The 21,143-nt window shown below is 45.8% G+C and overlaps 1 protein-coding gene across 6 annotated transcripts in view; it reads left to right on the top strand.

Annotated features, from left to right (window-relative positions):
* The window catches only part of LOC128894095 (uncharacterized), a 173,438-nt gene that overhangs the window by 130,516 nt on the left and 21,779 nt on the right, over window positions 1-21,143 (top strand). For 5 of the 6 annotated variants that reach the window (XM_054155556.1, XM_054155555.1, XM_054155560.1 and 2 more), the window contains 3 exons: window positions 390-1,303; window positions 8,831-9,120; window positions 18,493-18,841. In XM_054155556.1, the coding sequence (XP_054011531.1) occupies window positions 390-1,303; window positions 8,831-9,120; window positions 18,493-18,841 (1,553 nt within the window). The remainder of the gene's footprint in view (window positions 1-389; window positions 1,304-8,830; window positions 9,121-18,492; window positions 18,842-21,143) is intronic. The other variant, XM_054155559.1, reaches the window with a different exon arrangement.

Here is a 21,143-nt window from a genome sequence, read left to right on the forward strand (position 1 = left end):
GCTATCCGAGGAGAAATAGGGGGTTTGATAAAGCGGGTTATAGAATCAAGTTAGAAATTATTATAATTCGTGGTAGTTTCTTGAAAAAAATTTCTCTGGGGTGTCAGGAAATTAGTTCCTCTAGAAAATTGAATTTGTACCATCGTTAACCCTTTGCATCCCTATGTCGAGTGTGACTCGACATTCTTTTATGTCGAAATCGATAGGGAAGGAAATTGTTTCAAGAGATATGGTACGCTTAAAAATGACAAAGTTTAACAAAAGCGAGAGTAAAATTGGTCTTTAAGTGAATTTTGTTTCGTTCTTGGTAATATAATTCGGAGTGCATAGGGTTAACCTTATTTGCTAACGACTTGATGAATCGTTTGGTCCGACTCCTTGTTTCCCAGGACTCGGGGAGCCTGCCAACGGAGACCAGCGCGCTGGTCCAAGCCGCGGTGAAGTGCATCGTAAAAAGAAGCTTGGACCCGCCAGTCCCCTATAACGAGGAGATCCCAGGCCACTGTAGGAAGCGATTGGAGGACTTTGGAAAGCTGTCGCTGGCCGCTCTGAGGGAGGGCAGATGCTGCTACACGGAGGCGGAATTAAGGGCTCGCGGTGGCGGCATCGAGGTCACCAGGTTGGGCTTCTTGACCAAGGGGTTGACGTTTGGACAGAGACGAAAGCCAGATCTCTACACCCCCGTCCACACCGCTGTGGCGGAGTTCCTGGCGGCTTACTATCTGACATCCGTGGCTCAGTACGCCAACATCTTGCGAAGAGAACTCGAGGGCCTGCCGTCAGGCATCATCAGCCACCTGGCTGGCCTGCTGGGGCCAAAGACGCATTTAATTCTGAACCAACTCTGTCCCCTGGAGGTCCCACCCAGAACCGTGTTTTCGTTGCTGAAGGCAGCAGGCGCCTCTGACGGAAATATATCCGCAGTGTGCAGGCTAGTTGGCGCTGGTCCAGGATTTGGGCCAGCGCCGAACGAGAGACCCCCAGCACCACTGGTTCACACCTCACCCTTGGAACTGGAGGGCTGGGCGAGAATCCTCGAGAGCCCAGCGTGCACTCTGGAAGCCCTCGAAGTGGTGTTCCAGGTGGAGAGGGGCTCAGATCCCAGATACCTCGACGACTTCTTCGAAGCTTTGGCTGGGAACGAGAGCGTCAAGCTGGTGAGGATCACCTCCCTTCTGGGACAAGAGTTCCCTGCGGACGAGGCGCAGAGGATGGCTGGACACCTGAAGAGCGTGCTAGGGAAGAAGAAGCTCAACGACTTCGAGCTGGTCATTACTTGTTTGGAGGAATCTGCTCACGACCGGTACGAGTGATTCGTTTATATTATGCTATTAGATGTAACCAAGGGGTGCGAACTACCCTCGAAGTTGTGGACGATGTCACAGCAGTATTAACATATCGAGTTCAATGTTTCCTTTAGTTTCCAAAAGTCATCATTCAAAGCTCCTCCGCAATTAAAACATCAAACATTCACGGTCCAATCGTTTCCGTCAAGAAGAGAAAAAGATAGAGACATCATCCCTCCCCCCTAGCGACTTTATATCATCCCCGCGGTGCTTTTCATACACCTAAAAACTCATTTCGCGCGCCTCACCCGCTGTGTTTGCTCGGACACGGGGGACGACAAGCGAGGAGACCGAAAAGTTTTCCCCGATACTCGTCGTTATTGCTTCCCCCTGCGAATCCCTGGGAAAACACGCGAAAATCTCGGAGTGCCCTTGACACGTTCGGTTCACGGCTGGAGAGGTGAAATTGCTGGGACGATCCCAGCGGTAGGCGCAGGCTTCGCCATTATGTGAGAGCTTAAAATAACGCGAGCCACGGTATCGTTTCTGTGGCGAAGCCCAACGGTGGACGCAATAACATTAGGTCGTCTGGAAGTTTTCGAGAGGCGGTCAAAGTGAAACGCTCGTTAAGCTGACGGGGGGGGGGGGGGGGGGGTTGAAATCCCTTGGACCGTCTGCGCCGGACGTCGGGGCAATATCGGAAAGTGGATTAAAAAAGTTTGCCCCTGGGTAGAAAACGCGCGGAGTACGCGTGCACACGGACATGCAAATAGATCAATTTTTAACTTGGCCAGAAGCCGGCTCGTCCGAGCGACGTCGAATACAGATACAATGTTTCCAAAGTAAAGGGATAAACTTTGGAACTTATTAATTACGATCGTCAGAACTTGGGAAGACTCGTTACCATAAAACGGCTGGGGAAAGTTATTCGACGTTTCGGACAGAGCTAATCGCCTCCCCTCTCCGGGTTAACGAGGTTTCATCTAGCAACTTTGGTATTTTTGTTCTTTTTTTAAACTCGCGGGTAACCTGGAATTTTATTTAAATTTATTGGCTTCCGGGAGACTTACGCAAATACTCATAAGTGCCCAACTTTTTTTTATGGACCGTGTACATCTTTTATAAATGCGTGGACTTTGCGTAGGTGTACGCGGTTTCCTGAATTCATAATTCGTTCGTACACGTTTTCATTGAAGTTCTTAAATTGCGGCATACGAAATTTTCTTGTTGCAAAGATTATAAATGCATAACCTTGTGTATCTTTGATTCTACAAATTTTACAAATTCAGAAGCTTAAAATTCTATAATCAAATCAAAATTTCATCGTAAATTCGAAAATTCATGAGCATTTATGGAAAGCTTCTACGTTTACAAGGGATGAATAAATGAAGAAGTGTATGAAGAATTCATAAATCTTTCCATTTATAAAGTCGTTTCTAACTTAAAGAGACCTTCGTAAAAAATAAAAAAAACTGAAGGTTTGCTGTAGCCTCCCTCGGCAGCCATGTTTGGAACGTCCTGGAGGACACCGTACGCAGGACGTTCGACCCCCAGGGACGGTTTCTTTTGCGGAGCGTGTTGGGACAGGTCAGATAGTAAATTAACGAGTTTAGTTTGCTCTCGTGCGACAGCAAAGGAGACATTTGCCTGGTGCACGGAACGGAGGAATGAAAAAAAAAGGAGCGTGTTTACTCTGCGAGAGGAGCAGGAACGCAAGCACGGGATGCGACGGTGCTCGAAGGCCCCATTTGCATAACCGCCCTGGTTTCTTGTGTGCGCGCTTATATTGGCTGTGTCAGGAGCTCTGGTTTCCAGCATTTCCTTTTTTTAGATCAGGGGAACTGGTGCAGGCTCGCTCCGCAGGAAATCGAAACCTCGGGGCCAATTGCGTGCACCCGCAACGATAATTCCTGAACATTCTCCTCTATTAATGGCACGATATGTAAAACTCCCAGGGATATTTTTAATCCCTTCGAATCGAATAAGGAAAATTCTAAATCGGTTTAAGGGGTACAAGCAATCGCCCTCAAAAGTAAACCTGCCTTTGGGAATTCATTCCGAGGAAATTAACGCAAATCCTGATTTTTACTTTTACAGAAAGTCTTATGTGAGCCGTTCACTACACAAATCGATTAAATATTTAATATAAAGAGTTATGGCTATACCAAGTGCTTCGACACTTAAATTAAAGATTTTTCAAAAAGTGGAGTTAATCGATTTGTGCGGTGAACGGCTCATCTGTTCTATAAAGACTAAGAAAAACATTTGTCTTGCACACCTTGCCCGATTAGAAATGTGCAAATTTAATTAGAGACCATGTAATACCTCGTATTTTACCTCGCACTTTCTTGTTGTAGATTATTAAAATTTGCATCGCATATACGCGGTCTACATAAATATACAACGAGTAAGGATGCATATTCCGAATACATCAAAAGGAGAATTAGCTCGGAATTAATCCCCAAAGGAGACTTCATTTCTTTGAACTTTTATTTTCCTTTAATTCGCCGGCCATTAAGTAGAAGGGAAAACTTTATCAAAACACCGAAAGGCGCGGAAAACTCGATGGGAAAGTTTACCGCTTGTTGATCATTTTATTCCTCGTTATTGCCCCTCCCCAGTGGTAAGGGAGACTGTAAGCAGATTTTCGTAGGTTTGAATATTAACGGGGGACAAAGTTTTAAAGTGCACCGCCGCGGTGAAACCAAAATGAAAATTGCGCGTCGCTCCTACCCTCCCTTATCCCTGGGAAAGTTTATTTATTTATTCTGCGAGCGACGTTTACTCGGCGCAAAAAGACGCCGGGCGCCCGGTGGAGGGTCGTTTATCCGTCGAAGCGGAAAGTAACGTTCAAATTGCAAATGATGTCGAAGGAAACGTTGTTTGTTGACTTGCCTGAGGTTTGATACATCTCTCATGAGGAACATAGAGGAAACAACAGAGTTTTCCTCTCGACGGTGCTATAGTTCGCGAGTAATACCACAGGATTTACAAACAACTTAAACACTTGCTTGCACATCCGCTGACGAGCAATGTTGAATGAACATGGAAGTCCTTTCACGGGAAATTATAATTTGTTTACGTTATTGGGTACGTTAGTATATTATTCTACAGTTAGTTTATTGTCATTTCAGAAAATTATATAAATGGTTTGTGATGTAGTCTTTACAAGTTTGGCACATGTGGTCGAAGCTTGGCGAATATTAGCACACGTGCTCGAGAAAAGAAAGTATTCCACCCTTACACTCCCCATGAAAATACTAAACAAAGTAAGATTTATGGTTCCCACACAAGATTATGAACTCAATAAGATCTCGAACATCCCAAGCAATCCCCCAGCTGACCAGACCTTATTTCTGGACCAACATTTCCACCCCGAAAGAAGATAGCTTTCCCAGAAATGTTCTATTCCGTCTCCTCGTGTCTCGAGAGCCCTCAGGGGCCACACTATACCCCACTGGAGTCTCAAAAAAATACACACACACACATATATATATATATCGGAAAGGTTTTTCGCGCGTGGTCCCGCGTCGAAAAGGCCAGGATTCGATATTCAAAGCACGGGTCGGCCCGCGCCAGCGAACACACCCCTCAGCAAACGCGGCAGCGAGAGCGGTTTAACAATGAGCGACCGCCAAGAGGGGTTGGATCGCGGCGGAGAAAAAAGCGGAGAAAGTGGTGCAACAATATGCCGCGGAAGAATGGGAGGGTGGCCAGGCTTTTTTTCCAGAGAGGGCATTCGAGGGTCGTGAAGGGCCAGCGTCGTGGCCCGTGGCGAAAAATTAAGTAGATCGCTCGGGCGGGGGTGGTTTTCGCAGCTGAACGTTGGTCCAGATCCGCTCTCCCACTTTTCCTCGTATCCAGACCTTCTTTCGACTTCCTTCCTTCCGTCTTTCGCTTCTTTTCTCCCCTCTTCGCGACTTGTTTCTCTCGAGACGCCTCTTCCCTGCTGCGCCTTTGTCTACGTTCTTTCAAACTTTTCGAACTTTCCGAGAATTCGCCGCTCGCGGAACGATTAATAATTTTTTCTCTCACGAAACTCTCTGGGGGCCGTTTGACGCCGTTTCAGTCTCAAAGAACACCGATTCACGGATGCAATTTAATTTAAAGTCCAACTACTCGGTTTTTTTTAATCTTCTTCGCCCCCGTTTCTGGCTAATTCGCGTAACAGCTACATTGCAACTCGCCGCGATAAATTATTGTTCTCCCAGACATGAGTTTCCTTCTTGGCAGACGCCCCGTTACGAGCCATGCTAATGCATCGTTTAAATAATAAGAATGCCTCGCAGGGTTATGCAGAATACTGCTCGCAAGAAAGGGGATACCTCTCGAGGGATGGGGAAAGTTTTATAACGAACTTACGCGTGGAAAGGTTTTCCAGGGCGAAGCGTGACCGCGATACTTTCGAACAAACACTTCTAACTACCCCGAGATGCGTGTAGGGTTTATCAAGGTGCTACAGTACGGGCTTCCTTATTCTACTATCTCGACTTAAGTATCTACCCTAGTTAATAGTTACGTTAATCAAACTGCTACGCTTGCTCTGTAAAATTTCATATTCTCTCGTAGTGGCTACATTTTTTAATTTAATGGAGGCCGAACGTGGACGGCACAAGGAAAATTGAGGAAGCTCGTTTTTCTCGGATATTAAAAGCTACGTAGATGCAACCTGAACGCGAGTGCTCTGAACTTGGATTCTGTAGTAATCGGGCAGAACCGGTGACGTTGACGAAGGGGGTCTGGGTTTCATAAAATCCTGCTAGAGATTGATCGCGTCATACGCGGGGGACGGTGACTGACAGGTGACAGAATACTTCCACTGGCCTGTGCGTGCAAGTGATAGCGGCCGTGCTTGGTCAGACGCGTGCTCGATATTCATATGTACGCTCCTCGTTGTGTTGAAAAATGAAAATCGGTCTCAAAAACTGGGCACTCCGATCGTTCATGCTCCGACACACGTGCAACTGTAAAAAAGAGAGGGGAAGGTTTGTTGGAGTTATGTGTTTGAGGATGTTGTACCCTTTGGGCAAGCTGTGGTGAATGTAATGGATCAGACGGAGACTTGATACTTTTATGCAGGCATTTCGTCGCGTTAGAAAGTAGACACTCGTGAATATCTATATCATTTAATGTAAAAAGTTGCAATGGAGAACTCGTGGAAATTAAACACTTCTGTTCTTTCTCTTGTGCAAGTGATAATGGACGTAATTGGTCAGACGGATACTTTATATTCTCACGTAAGCTTTTCCTCGCGTTGGTAGATGAAAATTGACGTCAAAAATGAAGCACACAGTTATTTCACGCATCTCTATGATCGAAACGAAGCATTAACATTATTTTCTTTGCGCCAAGTGGTAGTGGACATGCTTGGTCAGACGCCCGCTCTTGATCTCTACGCGTATACTTTCTGGCCCGATGGAAATCAGGCTTACCTGACATTACACCCGCACTAAAACCATACTCGAGACGAATATCCCCCTTATTTTTAATTACACGCACCGTTACGGGATAACAGATTCATTTGTTGTTTATTTGTGAGATAAAAACGATACGCGAATACTCGCAGCTTCAATTAACTTCGAAAACACGATACCCCCGGCTACTTTCAATTCCGAAGATATGTAAAGTTTTTTTTCGTTGTTTCCACGGTTGACGTTTTGATATCTACCGGAGTGCGCGATAAAAATTTCTTTTTGACCCGTCGCGACGCTTATCGTCGCTCGTAAAAATCCAGCCGGGGGTGCTCCTCGACGGACGTGTAACGTCGGTGGAAATCCAGACACTCGTTTGCAATTCTCAGAGGAGAAGCGACTGGCGCTCGGTTTTGCATAACAACCGTTGCACGCGTATGCGCGGCTGCCGCTCGAAATAATAGCGAATAGACAGCGAAGTGAACATTATACATGCATAAATCTACCGAGGGAATCTCCATCCCTTCTTGGAATGAATTTACATGGGTTTCAAGGGGTGTCCCAAGGATGCTTCTTCCAATTTTTCAGACGACACAAAGAAGTTCGGAGGGGAGAAGTTCACGTACTCCGTTCAAGATTAACGAAACAAAAAACTGAGAAATACGATGAAACGACCTCTGAGATGAATAATTTATTATTCAAAGGCTTTAATCTTTTATTATTAAAGGATTTAATCTTTATTATTCAGGAAAGTTATTAAAAGTATAAGAAGTTCCGATTATCTGTATTAAATTTTGGCGCCCAAGACATAACGCTTTGAATTTGCCCGGCAGTGAATGAATTCGAGTCGTCTCGCGTATAACGGAATACGTACGCATTTCTTCGTGAACATTTAAGAAGAAAGACTTCTCGTTTCACAGTCTTAAGTGTTTCCGCTAAACGAGAACTTCTTTATAGAGCTCGTTAGAAGGACGGAGGGAGGGGCCGTGGGGGGGGGGAGGGAGAGGAAGTAAAGGAACCGTACCAAAAGTGCATTGTTGCCCGATTTGCATCATTAGCGCATGCATGCAGCCCACGGCCTCGGAAAGTTAAGGAAGCGTTGCAGTTTTCCTGCCAACGTTTCGCAAGCGTCGCAGTTACCCTCGTCAGTAGCTGCTTGACACACTGCTACCGATACGGAGAACTGCAGCGGTCGCGAAATGCCGACGAAGAAGCTGAAAATGTGGCCGCCGTTCGCGGATCAATAGGAACAAGTTTGACAGGGGCGACCTAGACACGCGGGGTCAGTAGGTCGTCGCCTCTCGTGGATGAAAGATCTTTCGAAATTCTGTCGGGTCAACGTTTCTCGTTTGTTCGCCGAGATATAAATCTACTTCATAGCTGATCTCCCGTTAAAGGGTGGCCCGCATCGCGACACCGGCTGAATTCGAAATGCTGACATGCAGTCGCGACTTGATCGGTTGACGTGGATGTGTATTCATTTATTTATTTATTCGAGAACCTTTTGTACAGAAACGGGACACGTCAGAAAAAGAAAGGAAGGGATTCTTCGTATGAGCCGTTTACAGCACAAATCGATTAACACCGCTTTTTGAATACTTTGCTTCGACACTTAAATTTAAATGTCAAAGCGCTTGGTATAGCCAGAACTTATTTATTAATAATTTTCCTGAATAATAAAAATTAACACTATTAAACGAGACAATTCTTTTGGCCTTTGAATAATAAATTATTTATCTCAGAGGTCATTTCATCGCAATTCTCAACTGTTTGTGTTCAATTATTCCAGAAAACTTGACCCGAGCGTCGATCCATCCACCACAAACACAACTGAATATCACGTTCAATTTACTCAGAAGAATTCCCAGGCCTGGAAACCGTTCTTACTATCACTCGTCCTTGGTCCCACCCCTTTCATAGCCCTCTCTACCTGCCCGAGCATCGTCCCACCATAACAATCCGAAATCATCGCGCGTTGAACAGATCCAACGTAGCAATCGGATTAAGCGGAGCAACCGGTGATTCCGTTCGAATTTCGCCTCGAACGTACTCGTTCGCGTGAAATTATCGACACGTCGCGCGCAACAATGTAAGCATTTGTAACGAACGCGGACCATCGATCCGCTGTTTCAGGCTGGAGTGCGTGGTGAACGCCCTGTGCCGAGGGCTGAGCCACGCGTCGAGCAGCTTGGCACGACTGGTCCTCGACATGAATCTGTCCGGCGAGCAAGTGTCCAGGGTGTGCGATGCTCTTCGTGGCTGCGTTCAAGTGCAGGCTCTGCACTTGCCCCATTTGGGATGCGGATGCGAGGGCCTGGCATCCGTCGCCGAACTGCTGAAGGAGAGGCCGCTGCTCGCCCTGAATCTCGCTGGGAGCTGGGGCACCAAGAACGAGGATCCCTCCAGCTCTGGAATCAGTATGGGTAAAACCTTGACTTTACACTTTCTTGGACAAGCACGCTTCGTATCTTCAGGGTCGTCTCATTTGGGAAAGAAACGTCCGACGAAGACTGACCGAGACTCAGCAGATTAACCAAGACTTGACCAAATCTGTCTTGATCAAAACGCTTCCCTATCGCAAAGCACCAACTCTTTTAACATTTGACAGATGATATTTATTCGTGAGAAAGTGAATCGTGCTTGTCCAAGCAATAATTAGATATATTCCATAGTTTGCTTTAGCTAGAGAAATTATTCTTCCAATCGAGTCGTTGTCAAGCCCCTCAAAAAGACTGCCTTCCATGCTCAGCAATATTTCGAAACCCCATCGTGCCTTTATTTTCTACCAATAAGAGCGAAACTCTATTGTACCATTTAGCCCGTAATATCGCAAGATAATCCACGGATCCTCGAATCGCTTGGATGGGCCCTTAAAGTTGACGAAGCACGGTTCGTCGGTCGCTGGATCAACAAAGCATAAAATCGCGAGCGTGAGCTTAACGAAGCCCCGGGGCTCAAGACGAGCCGAATTAATTATCCAGCGGAGGGGGTTAAACGAGCCGTAATTTAAACCGGTAGTGTTTGATTTGAAAAATCCTGCAGGGACAATTTTAAATTTCGATACGCGTCGCTTCGCTAACGCGATTCGATATCGAACGCCATTAAGGTTAATTTGTGCGATGGCCCGATCCCCTTCGGTTTAGATTTACCGCGATTCGGATGCACTTTGATCCTGAAGACTGGAAACTGCGGTAACTTAGTGTTGCTAAGTTTTAATCTTGGCGAATTAGGTGTTCTTAGATTTTTTTAGAGTTTTCAGAGTAATACTCTTGGTTTAATTCAAAGAATTAGTGTGTCTAGTAGACATAAGTCCTGAGTACAGGCGAAAGACACTCGAACTGTTTTCCGGTATAAACTCTGCTTTGCTGTGAGCTATTGTTAACTTCGTGTGCTTGTAGTAGCCAAGTTTCGTAGCTCTGTATTTGTTACAGTTTGGTGTAGTTTCAAGACTCGACGTGGCACCGTTTTGAAAGGGCTGGGTAAATTGTACTCGCGATGAATATTTACGTTTCATAATTTTCTAGAACGATATCGTTACGTTGATGCTTACAAGTTACGCTGTCCTATCGCACGATATAAATTAAACTTCATTTTTTAAAATATAACGATGCCTCTTATATTTAAAAGTAATATAATAGGCATATAAGAGAGCAAGACGCTCCAAATTTCTCTGGCAGTGAACAGATTAACGAAGAAACCACAATCATATCCTCCCATTAAAGCTCAACTTTTCCTACCAATCAGCTAACTTTAATCATCAGCGAAACCTAAATCTCGATGGGAAGGCCGTCGACAGGCCACGCAATTCATGAACGTAAACGCGTAACGAGCACGGCAGCATGTACACGGGCCCATTAGCTCGACGTGGCCGCGGAATTAGAAAGTTGGAATTAGAACCGTTTGCAGCCTGTGGCACGCAAATCGTAGCCCAGAAGTTCGAAATGAAACTTCGGCCCTTTCGAGCTTTAAGCCGCGCTGGTTGCACGTAAGGGAAGGAACTCTCAATTTATGAAACCGAGTGGGTTTTCCTCCTGTGAGTAAGACTGCAATCTCGAGGAGCGAGGTGTCTAATACGGTCGTTTGTCCTGGGCAACGAATGCCCACGGACGGTGCTCCAATTTGCGTTGGGATTTGTTTCAACGCCGTTTTATACGTGCGAGAAGAGGCACTGGGAGAGTCTCGATAAATTTGAGGGGATGGAACAAGTATTTGTGGGGGGGGGGGGGAGGTTGAAAAAGTAGGCTGACAGAGAAGGTAGAAACAATATCATATAATTTAGTAAATTAATAATACTACAATAATAATACAATCTCATAAAATCCCTTTCCAAATTAGCCAAGCATTAGCGCCCAAATTAATTCCATTTTTACGTCTCCAAGAAATTGCATTGCACACCCACAGAACAATGCAAGTACCACGTTTATTATTTCAAATAATAATGCTTGCGCCTTTTTAATTGGGATCCTCTCACCGGACGGCAAGGGTGCAAAACAAGTTCCCGAACGATAATTGCAACTCGATTAGACCCGGGTAATCAGCGGCAGCGGGAGCTGCTCCCCAGGCGATGGAAACTTTATCGATGCAAATCGCGATCGATCGCGTGGACGAATTGCCAGCAGAAAGTCCTTAGATTGTGGAAAGGCTTGCGGTGAATCGTCGAATCACTCGTAAACCTCCAATCGAGCGAGTAAACTTTACGATCGACTCTAGTCCTGTTCGAATTCACGCGATTCGTCGACGGCCCACTGATAAGGTCGTAGCTTTTACGAGGACCTCGCTGTTTACGCGAACCGAAAGAGGAAAAAATCACGGCCATGTTCGATGGAATAAATCATGAGGATATCTTCTAGGGGATGATAACACGGTTTTCGGATTGTCTCCTCGAGGAAGATGAACAAGCTCCTCGAGGGTGGTTTATACACAGGCCTCCGTGCAAACGACACTTTCCAACTGAATTTCCTCTCGCGAATAACGTATTAATCATCCGCCAACCCTCCTGGCTCTTAGTTACGACCTTGTCCAAACCTGCTCTCTCGACAGCCCCTTGAGATCCTCTCGCCACCCTGCTCTTTCGACCTCTGAGACCTCACAGGCCTCTGTCTAGTCTCTGATCTCTCTGATCATGCATGAGTGACTTTGCTGAAAGGGACGCCACCGAAATCGACACACTCTGACGTTCCGTTGCATCAGAGAGCTATGCTTAAAGGGAGGATATCGTTAAGGGGTGGATCTGTGCTCGCTAAATCCAGGAATAGACGTTGCAGACCAAGGATTCTTTAACACTAAACCTACCAACATTTCTTTATACCTATTTCAACCGTGATCGATCGAATGACCGGTCTCAGAGACACATTATTCAATTGGTTACAAAAATATTTCACACGATACTAAATTCAATAATACATGAAACAATCGTATATACAGTCAGTCCCATAACTATTCGTACCCTCGATGTCTATCGAAGAAATTTGTCTAAATTATATAATGTTTTATTATAAACATGTATATGGATAAACTTTACACACGTATATATTTACAATGAAAAATTTATTTGAAAACACGACATCGTATAATTTAGACATACTTCTTTAATTAACATAGGAGGTACGAATACTTATGGGACTGGCTGTAATTTTACAATCGTGATAGGTTTACTGTTAACGTAGTCTAGTTCACATTTCATATATAGAACTGTAATAAGAAGCACTGTATGTATTATTTTAAAAAGACTGAAATCGGGGGGTTGTTCGGGATTGACCATCATTGACCAAGAATTCAATCTACTATAGGATTCTCCACCTCCTTGGGCTCTTACATGGCCACAAAAAATGTTCCAACCAATTCTCCTCTCCCTACACACCCTCGCACAACACGCACACGCGTGTCTTCCCGATGACACCCACCCCTAGAGAGCCACCCCCTGTTTCTCCAGCGCTCCACGTCCGCCAGGGTCTGGTGTCTCGTTGCCTTAGACAAACGGTGGATCGTCTCGCGGTTGATGTTATCGTCGCTCGCAGTGTTGGTAAACAGCATCGCGCGTGTACTCGCGTCAAGGGCCAAGGGTGGTTGTTGCTCCTTCGCAACCCCGGCAATTACAAACACCCGAGGTAACTTCGTCGTCAATTTCCCGCGCGAGAATTCCGTGGCTTCCCTCGACGAACGAAGAGCGCCGGAGAACTTCCTGTTCACCTTTGCTCGGGGGTGGAGGCGAGCAAGTTCTGCGAAATTGCCAATCGATTTGCTCGCGGGACTCCGGGAGCTTAAAGTGGCGCTGTTTGTCCCGGACTTCGTCGCGAATCCTCTTCTTTCTATTTTTTCTAGACTGAGAGGGTCGTGGACTCGTTTGGATAAGGGGATCGTGTTTTGTTCGTATTCATTTAATCCTTTATTGTCACAACGATTCGTTCACGATGTTGTGACATATAATTCTGTGACCAAAAGGGGTAGAGATCGAGTCGATAAATGGAATGATGCAGGAAGAGTGTGGAAGTCCAAAGGAAAGTGCAGTAAAGCATTGTATGGTATGTCGCAAAATGGAAATTCGTACTTTATTACGATTTTATTTTTAAATCTTCTTTCATAACTCTTCTGCACTTTAAAAAGTAGCACTCGCCTTCCTATTTCATTGAACGTCCTCGTTTCCCTCTTCCCTACTTATTAATTAACATACATCATCCCCTGAGAATAGAAACCTTTTCCCGAAATGATAACACTCTTCCTCGGGACGGTGGTTCCATTACTTCCACATTTAACTCTCTTCTTTTTTTTTCCTTTTCATTCTGCACTCGTACCTACGCTAAATGAGAAAAATATACGCGGACTTCGTCGAGCGTCCTCCTTCTTCTGTTTTTCCGCTCGAGAGGGTCGTAGACTGTACAACTCGTTGTCCGCCTCGTTGCGCAGTTTGTGTTTTTGGTAGAACACTTTATAGCGCTACTTTCAAAACGAGGTTTAACGTTCGTACGGGATCCTGAACGACCCGAACTTTCGGTGAGAGTTCCACCGTTTGGAAGATTCAAGGTCCCCTCTCGTCTCCTTCGATTCGGGCCATCGACTTTCCCGGAGGAACTGGCGCGAATCAGAATTTCGACTTTCCTCTATTTTCTTTAAACGGATAACAGCGGGATCGAGTTTACTTCTGACGGGCTGGAGGAAGTCCCTCAAGATACCCTCTCTCTCACCTGGTCGCGTCGAAAGCAATCTTTCTCGAAGCGACGACGAGTCTATGGCGCGGTAGACAAATCAAATCTTTCGGTTTGACGATTCCTCCGGGGAATTGGACGATTCTTTCCTTTTCTCTACGACTCGCTGCTCTTCCATCGTATGTACAGACGTTGGAATAATATTCATTCGCTAAAGGGTACTCTAAATTAATTGATTTTTTTGTTCAAGGCGGTGCAGATCAGGCATAGTTAAATAAATTATCACGGATTCGGATACAGGGTGGCGTTTGACTGGTCGTAGTAGGTTAAGTGTTAAATCGTACATCTCTTAATTCACCAACGAATATACATAATTATTCTTTAATCTAAGAAACAGAAAAATAATTATCCAAAGCACCCCAAAATTCAGCAGTCGAACCGAGCCTTGTCACAAATGGCGCCCGGGTCAAAGGTCCGCGAGCAACTTCGTCTATTCTATCCGTCGAAAGAAGACCCATCGGCGGTTGTCTCTGTTCGCGTATCACTCGCCAGAGAACTTGGCAAACTCGTGGCATTAATAACGCGAAGTTTCGTTCGGGAAGTTTCGCGGGATCGCTGAACGCGTTTGTTCGCGATTAACGAGAGTAAGGGAGAGAGGGAGTAAGGTAGAGAGCCGCTGGCAAGGCGATGCAAACGCGTCGGTGTTGTTCTTCGACGGTGTCGGGGAGCCTGTTAATAGTTCCGACCAAGGTGCTTCAAGTTCTTCGAGTTACTGGCTGTTTGCTTATGCCGTGGTAACCGGATCGATCGGCAATTTGTCGCTAGACGCTGCGTTTTCGTGGTAACGGCGAGGCATTATTAACTGGGGAGCTCTCTGGATCGTGGGGACATTTAAATTTGACGATTCGATGAATCGAAGGAGTGTATGTTAGGTTTGTACTGTTGGCCTTTACTGTATAGTGTTTAAATTTTGGGTGTTTTCTGACTAGCGATCTTCTTCTGAGCTACGTAGAATCATCTGAACACGTGCAGTTGTCGAGGTAATTTCGTATACGTATATTTTGTTCATTTAAAAATGTCACTTTATTTTACTGTCAAGAAATAATTTTATTATCGAGTAAATAATTGACATTAAAATCATCGTATCAATACAGGGAGTATAGTATCCATCCGATTTATCTAGGATCTACCTACGCTAGTATCTATCACTTATTGAAGGCATAAGTATAAGAATAATTGAGTTCTCTTCCAAAGTAGCGACGTGTTTTCATCGTCAGTGGTAGAAGTTTGAAAAACGATCGGTGAGAAAGATACCTATCGGATGCTGTTGGAAAAAGATCCTAGCGATCTCCTCCTTCGGTGTTTCCTTCCCCTCGTCCTCCAATGGCCTCCAATGGCCGAAACAATAATAAATCTTTACGCGGGTTTAAACGAACTCCGGAGAAATGAATACTCGGCTCGATCGTGCTTCGGAGACTCGACCTGGAATGAAACCTGGCTCGGAACGTTCGTGTCCAATGTACCGTGCCCGATGGAAACGGCCATTACCGCGCTTTAGAACGGGAAATGGTTTTTGTCCGTTGCACCCGCGGACCGAGCGTAAATTCGTCGTCGACGCGATAAAAACAGCGAGGTCGATACCAGCTGGTTCATTGTCGCCTGCGATTCGAATGTGAAAGGCACGCGACTATTTCCATTTCGACGAAGAACGAGTACGGACGAACCACCTCCAAGGAAATTTCGATATCTTTACTTTCAAAGCTCTGGTCGCTGCTGAACCAGCGAAAATTTTAAAAATGGCCTTTCGATCAACCAAGCACCGTGCCATTTTTAGTGCGCACATACATTAGACTAAAAAATAAATTTCTTATTCCTCGAGGTGCAGCGCAAACAGCGCGTGAAATGGTAAACCTGAACTGCCATCGGTTCCCTTGGAATTAATTCCCAAAGACCTTAATGGAATGTCTCGCACATTGCCACTTGAATTTCTCGTCAATGATAACACGTCATATCTGACCAGCAACAAGTAGCTGGCAATGATATCGTCACTTCCACTTCTCAAGGGACCGTATTCGCCGAGAGTAACACCACGTTAATACGCAATTAGCCACCGAAGAAGCAACAAGATGTATTACCTTCATTTCTGGGACTTGCACGATTCCACTCACCATTGAGGATAAATAATCCCAGCAGCGCTTGACGCGGCTGCTTATTACATTCGACTGCTATTAGTTTCTCTCTCGTTAGTAATCGTTCCAGAACTTCCTTAACGAGAATCCACAGTCAGAAATTCCTACCAGGAGCTCTCAGGCGACGGGTCTCATTTCCTGGCGCGAACCACCTAGGACGACGACGCTCTGTTCCAGGCTGCGTTAGACGTCTCGTAAAATCAACAGGGATATTAATAGGACGTTTGTCCATGAGTTTGTCAGGGAACGTCGACGAATGTAATGAAATTTTGGCTGAGGGAACTGAAGATTAAAAGTTAGGCTTAGTTATTCTGTGGTGAACATAATCCTTTGGCTAGGAATACCTTATCGTGCCGAGATAGAGTTAGTTAACAATATTCCTTTTTACAAGATGTATGGATCTATGGGACTTAGTAGAAATTCTCAATAATTTTGTTGGCTTAACATACGCCGCGATCAAATTACTCGTCGTCTTATCAAACGAAATCTCAGGTCGATTCGCAAAAACATACGAGTTTCCCCGGAGCGAATTAATATTCCGCTTGAAACTCATCGGCGCCACGCTACGCCGAATTTTCGTTAATGCGCGGCGGCCACGTACGCCCGTCTCTATGAGATCACGTTCAAAAAGGAGTTTGTTAACTCCTCTCGGATCCGGAACGAGCGCCGAATTAAACCTATCGCGGGACAGGAGTCCTCGAAAATGCTCGTGGCTGTAACGAGGTTATCGTTTCCACGACTCGGACACGATTTCAAACCCCGCCGACCTTTGTTACAACTCGAACTTGAACGCTTCGCAAGTCTGGCGTTAATCGAGTCGCTGGCGAATATTCTTGAAAGATTGCTGTGGAATCTGTGGAATTTGCGAAGCATGTCCTTCGTAAAAATTTTATTGTCGTCTAGGAAACTTCCTTGCTCCGTTCCTTAATTAATAGTTCACAATTCACAATCTTAGAGTCTTACCCAAATAATGCCTCGGAGCGACTAGGACGACGCAACGCAGTGCGATTTAGAATAAATTATCCCAAACTGCCCACGACGGCAGACGCTCTTGAACGCGTCCTCCCGTTTACAAGCGCCAAGGCGCGTCTTTTACGATCCGGGCGTTACTTCGCGGGGTCGTCGCGCGAGTCCCGATTATATTACGGCGAGCGACAAAACTTTATCGCGAAGAAGTTGCGCGCGTCACGCATCTGCTCGTGCCCCGAATGAAAAGCATAAAATGTTTACGAGTCGCTGCGGTGTCGAGGCTGAGAGAATTTCTGAAGTCGATCGCTCGCGATGCGACGCTCGATAAAGCTTGCCTCTGCGACTAGCGCTTTTCGAACGCCCCCGCGGCGAAGACAAACACCCCATAAATTTACTCGCGCGAGTAATACTTCCCTGCTCGCTCACTCTCCGGGCTTATATCCTGAATTTAGTATCATGCCCTCGATGCCTGACGGCGCGGATGTCATAAAATCGTCGGTGGGAATTGTAATTTTAATTTTCTTTCGTCTCGACGAAACTTTGTTTAGTTATTCCTCGCGCTCTGACATTCGCGACCGACAAATATTTTACGTTTCTGATACCGAGCACCGACGAGAACAATACAATTCTGAAGCCGGACATCGTAAATTTGTATCGAATGTGTTAACTATTTGGATTCCAGAAACGTTAGCTCGATAAAACAAAGATGGGGTCAAGAAGTTCCATAGAGGGGTTCCATAGAGAATCTTGGAATGATTCTATTGGTAACGCGGTTTTATTTAGCAGTGCGTTCACCCGCTCGATTGCTCGTCATTGAAGTCATTATCATGCAGCGATGTTCGAGGAGGAGGAAGGCTCTTAATAGAGTTCCCTTCGTAACCGCTTCCTGCCGGCATCCGAGTCTGTCGGTTATTTTACGAGCCGCTTAGCAGCGTGGATGCCGGCGACGCTACCTTTCTCGCTTGTACGCTTCGTTTATATTAATTCTACGCGGAGGAGGCTTTACGGGCCAGTAAACTCGGCTGAACGCGCTTAAGGGCTCACGGGTGTCTCGTCTAATGCAGTCTAATGTCGCTCCCGCTTATGCAGCCACACGTAATCTTAGGGTCTTCCTTATACCATCCAGCGTCGCCGACTGCTGATGGACGAACTGTTCTGAATCAGAGATATCACTGAAGGAAGGAGGAGGTAGATTGGCGAGCAATATTTAAACGAATCGATCTTCCTTCTGCATTCGATGTGCTTGGAATCAGATGGTGTCAGCCTTCCAAATAATATTTAATATTAGCTAGAAACTTTCAATGAAAACAATCTTTATCAAGTAATATCCATTTCAAACTTTTCTAATTGAAAGCTTGGCCATCTCCAAGCTCCTAATTCACCCGGAGGCAACCTTGAATCCTGGTCCCTGGATCCAAAAACAACCTTGACCCCGATCACTGGATCCCAAGGCCACCTGGACCAGCGAAATAACAATATTTAAATTCTCGTTTAGGTTCAGGCTCTGGTTCAGGAAGCAGCGGCTGCGCCTCCAGCACCCTTGGCACGCTACCCCTTAATCGCTGCTACTCGTCCCTTCCAAGAGGAGCTTTGGCAGCCTATGGTAGCTTGACGAGGCCAGCAACCCTCCCGCGGCTTCCTCTGGGTCTCGGGCTTGGTCCCGCGCCCGCTACCGGAAACGGGCCACTGCCGCAGAACGACAGGGACAGGGACAGCAACGGAAGCAGCAAGAGGAACAGCGACAGCGTGCTGTGTCATCGTTTGCCCCTTCTGCACCCTCTGCCCACTTGCGACGTCAGCAGCCACCAAGGAACCGGCTTTCACGAGATCTTCAACGCCATCAGGTGAGGATTTACATTAAGCTTTTGCTGCTCGGGCTGGCTCTAAGATTATTCCGTGACTTATGATCCCTCTCGGCAAGCTTTAAAGCACGCGGTGAGCATAAAGTCGAGTGTCACTCGGTCGAGAAAGCTCCACTCCTTTAGAGCGTTGTAGCTTGATTTGTGGGTGGTATTTCTTGGAAGTACCGTGGGCTATATTTTTGGAGGGGAAATGTTAGGAGTAACTCGAAAAACAATTCAGTCGAATCGGGCAAAAATAGTAGGAGTGACTGAAAGTTATTACGAGCTTACGTAGAGGGTTAAATCAAAATTCGAATCAAAAGAAAGTTTTATCGTTCAACATCGAAGACGAGCCAAAAAATAAACCATGGATCAACCCTCTAGCAAGCTGAAACCGTGAAGCTATGTCTCCGAAGAAGTTTCAAAGATTCGGTTGCCGAACGGCCGGTAAATGAGTTATGGAAATTAAGGAGACGAACTGGAGTGGCCATTCAGGAAATTATACGAACTTCCGTCGGAAAGTTCCGCGAGGTGGTTCTCGCCTTCCGGATGGACGATTGTTAGAGGAGGAGTTTAGGGATCAGGGAGAGGATTGCGTCAACATCGTTCTCGCAAGGTCGTCGAAATTGCGGAAGTTGTTCTCTCGCCGTCGGCGAAAAGACCACTCTTGCGAATATCACTTCTTCCAACTTTTTCAACGCGAATCCCGTGCTCGACGCTCGCAGGAACAATCAGGCGAGCGGGGAAGCCTTTAAACGCGCGGGGGAAATCAATAGTATACGCGGGTACTCGAGACGTTCTTTATTCGAACACACTTTTCGTCATATTTTACTTTCAGTCTATGTTGGCAACGTTTCATCTCATTTTCTGGTAGGAGAATCATTGATACGATTTTATTCCTGTTCAGTTCAGGGATGGGCAACTGACTGCTCGTGAGCCATGCTCTTCGTCAACTCCGCTGCTCGCGAGTTGCCCATGCTTAGATTTTAGTTAGCGTCACGTGGTTCTCGTCTCATATTTATACTCTCCCATTACGTGCTTCATACCAACGAGTCCTATCCTAACGTATCACAAATCGCATCAAAGGGTCGTTACTCCGACACCACAAGTCTGCCTCTAAGCTCGCGTATTTATTTGAAATAAAAATTCTGTCGCGCGTGGCATTCATCGTCAACGCGTTAATTCCAAGCCCCACCTGCCCGTCACGTCACCTGGAAACCGTTTATTGTCCACGGCGCACGCGGACAACCCTTTTCTCTTCACGGCACAGCCTTCGTTTTCCCATTACGCGGGCTCATAATGGAATTCCATCGCTCCCTCGTATTACGACGCGTAACGTGGAGGGTGGACGTGTTTTACGCGAGAATTCCGTGGCGCGACCGCGTCGAATAATCTCGCCACCGACAGTTTTCGTTGGCCAATGCTTTAAACGAATGCCAAACGTTCCTCAAACATCGGGCATGTCGGGAAACCGCCGCCGCGCGTCTAGCGCTTTTTAATCCAAAGCTTTGACTTGGCTCGACGTTTGCGTTCGCCTCTGTTTTCCTAATTTCCACGTGTTTGGCGCGCGGGAAACCAACGGATCGTTCTCCTCGAGCGCTAATTATTTCCCTGGCCAGTCACCGCCTCCGAAATCCGTTGGGAACACAGACCGAGAGAAACCGTGTCGCGCGTGTACGTTCTCTACTCTAACGAATAATAATTTGACGAGTTCGTGAGCTCCGGTTCGGGACATTTTAGTGCTGTGGGCGCTCACGCGGCTAGTTGTTTTATACACGTTAAAGTCCGTAGAAGGAATAACGAGAATGTTTTTCAAGCTTTTTCAAGCTCTCCAATGGACTCTTTTTTTTTTTAAGAGACCACGAAGTGTTTGTTTATGAGTTGGGGGTGCTTAAGTGAAAAGTTAAATCTTGGCTAATTAAATTAAAATTAGCTTCCGTATAATAGAAAACACTCGCTGTTCTTCCCCGCGCGTTTTTTTTTTTATATTTTATTTTCACCCCCTCGCGCCTCATTAATATGCGACCCGCGTTATTTGCAAGCATTTGCATTTCAGGCTGCAAGAGTTGACGTATATTTCGTACGATTCCGCATTCTGTGGTCCAAAACATCTGCTTTATTCTACTGTATTATCATCTCGGTTGTTCAAACACGTTAACTAAATACGCGCATGAATAAGCGATGAGTTGTTGTATGTATTATATCTCGCATAATGTAGATGCTTGCTGTTATTATTACTGCTGTCATTTATCAAGTTGCAAATAACGAATCAGTTGATCTCGGTTAGGTGTGCTCTATTTTTGCT

Source organism: Hylaeus anthracinus, unplaced genomic scaffold (assembly GCF_026225885.1).
Source record: "Hylaeus anthracinus isolate JK02 unplaced genomic scaffold, UHH_iyHylAnth1.0_haploid 3, whole genome shotgun sequence".
In the NCBI taxonomy this organism is placed as follows: Eukaryota; Metazoa; Arthropoda; class Insecta; order Hymenoptera; family Colletidae; genus Hylaeus; species Hylaeus anthracinus.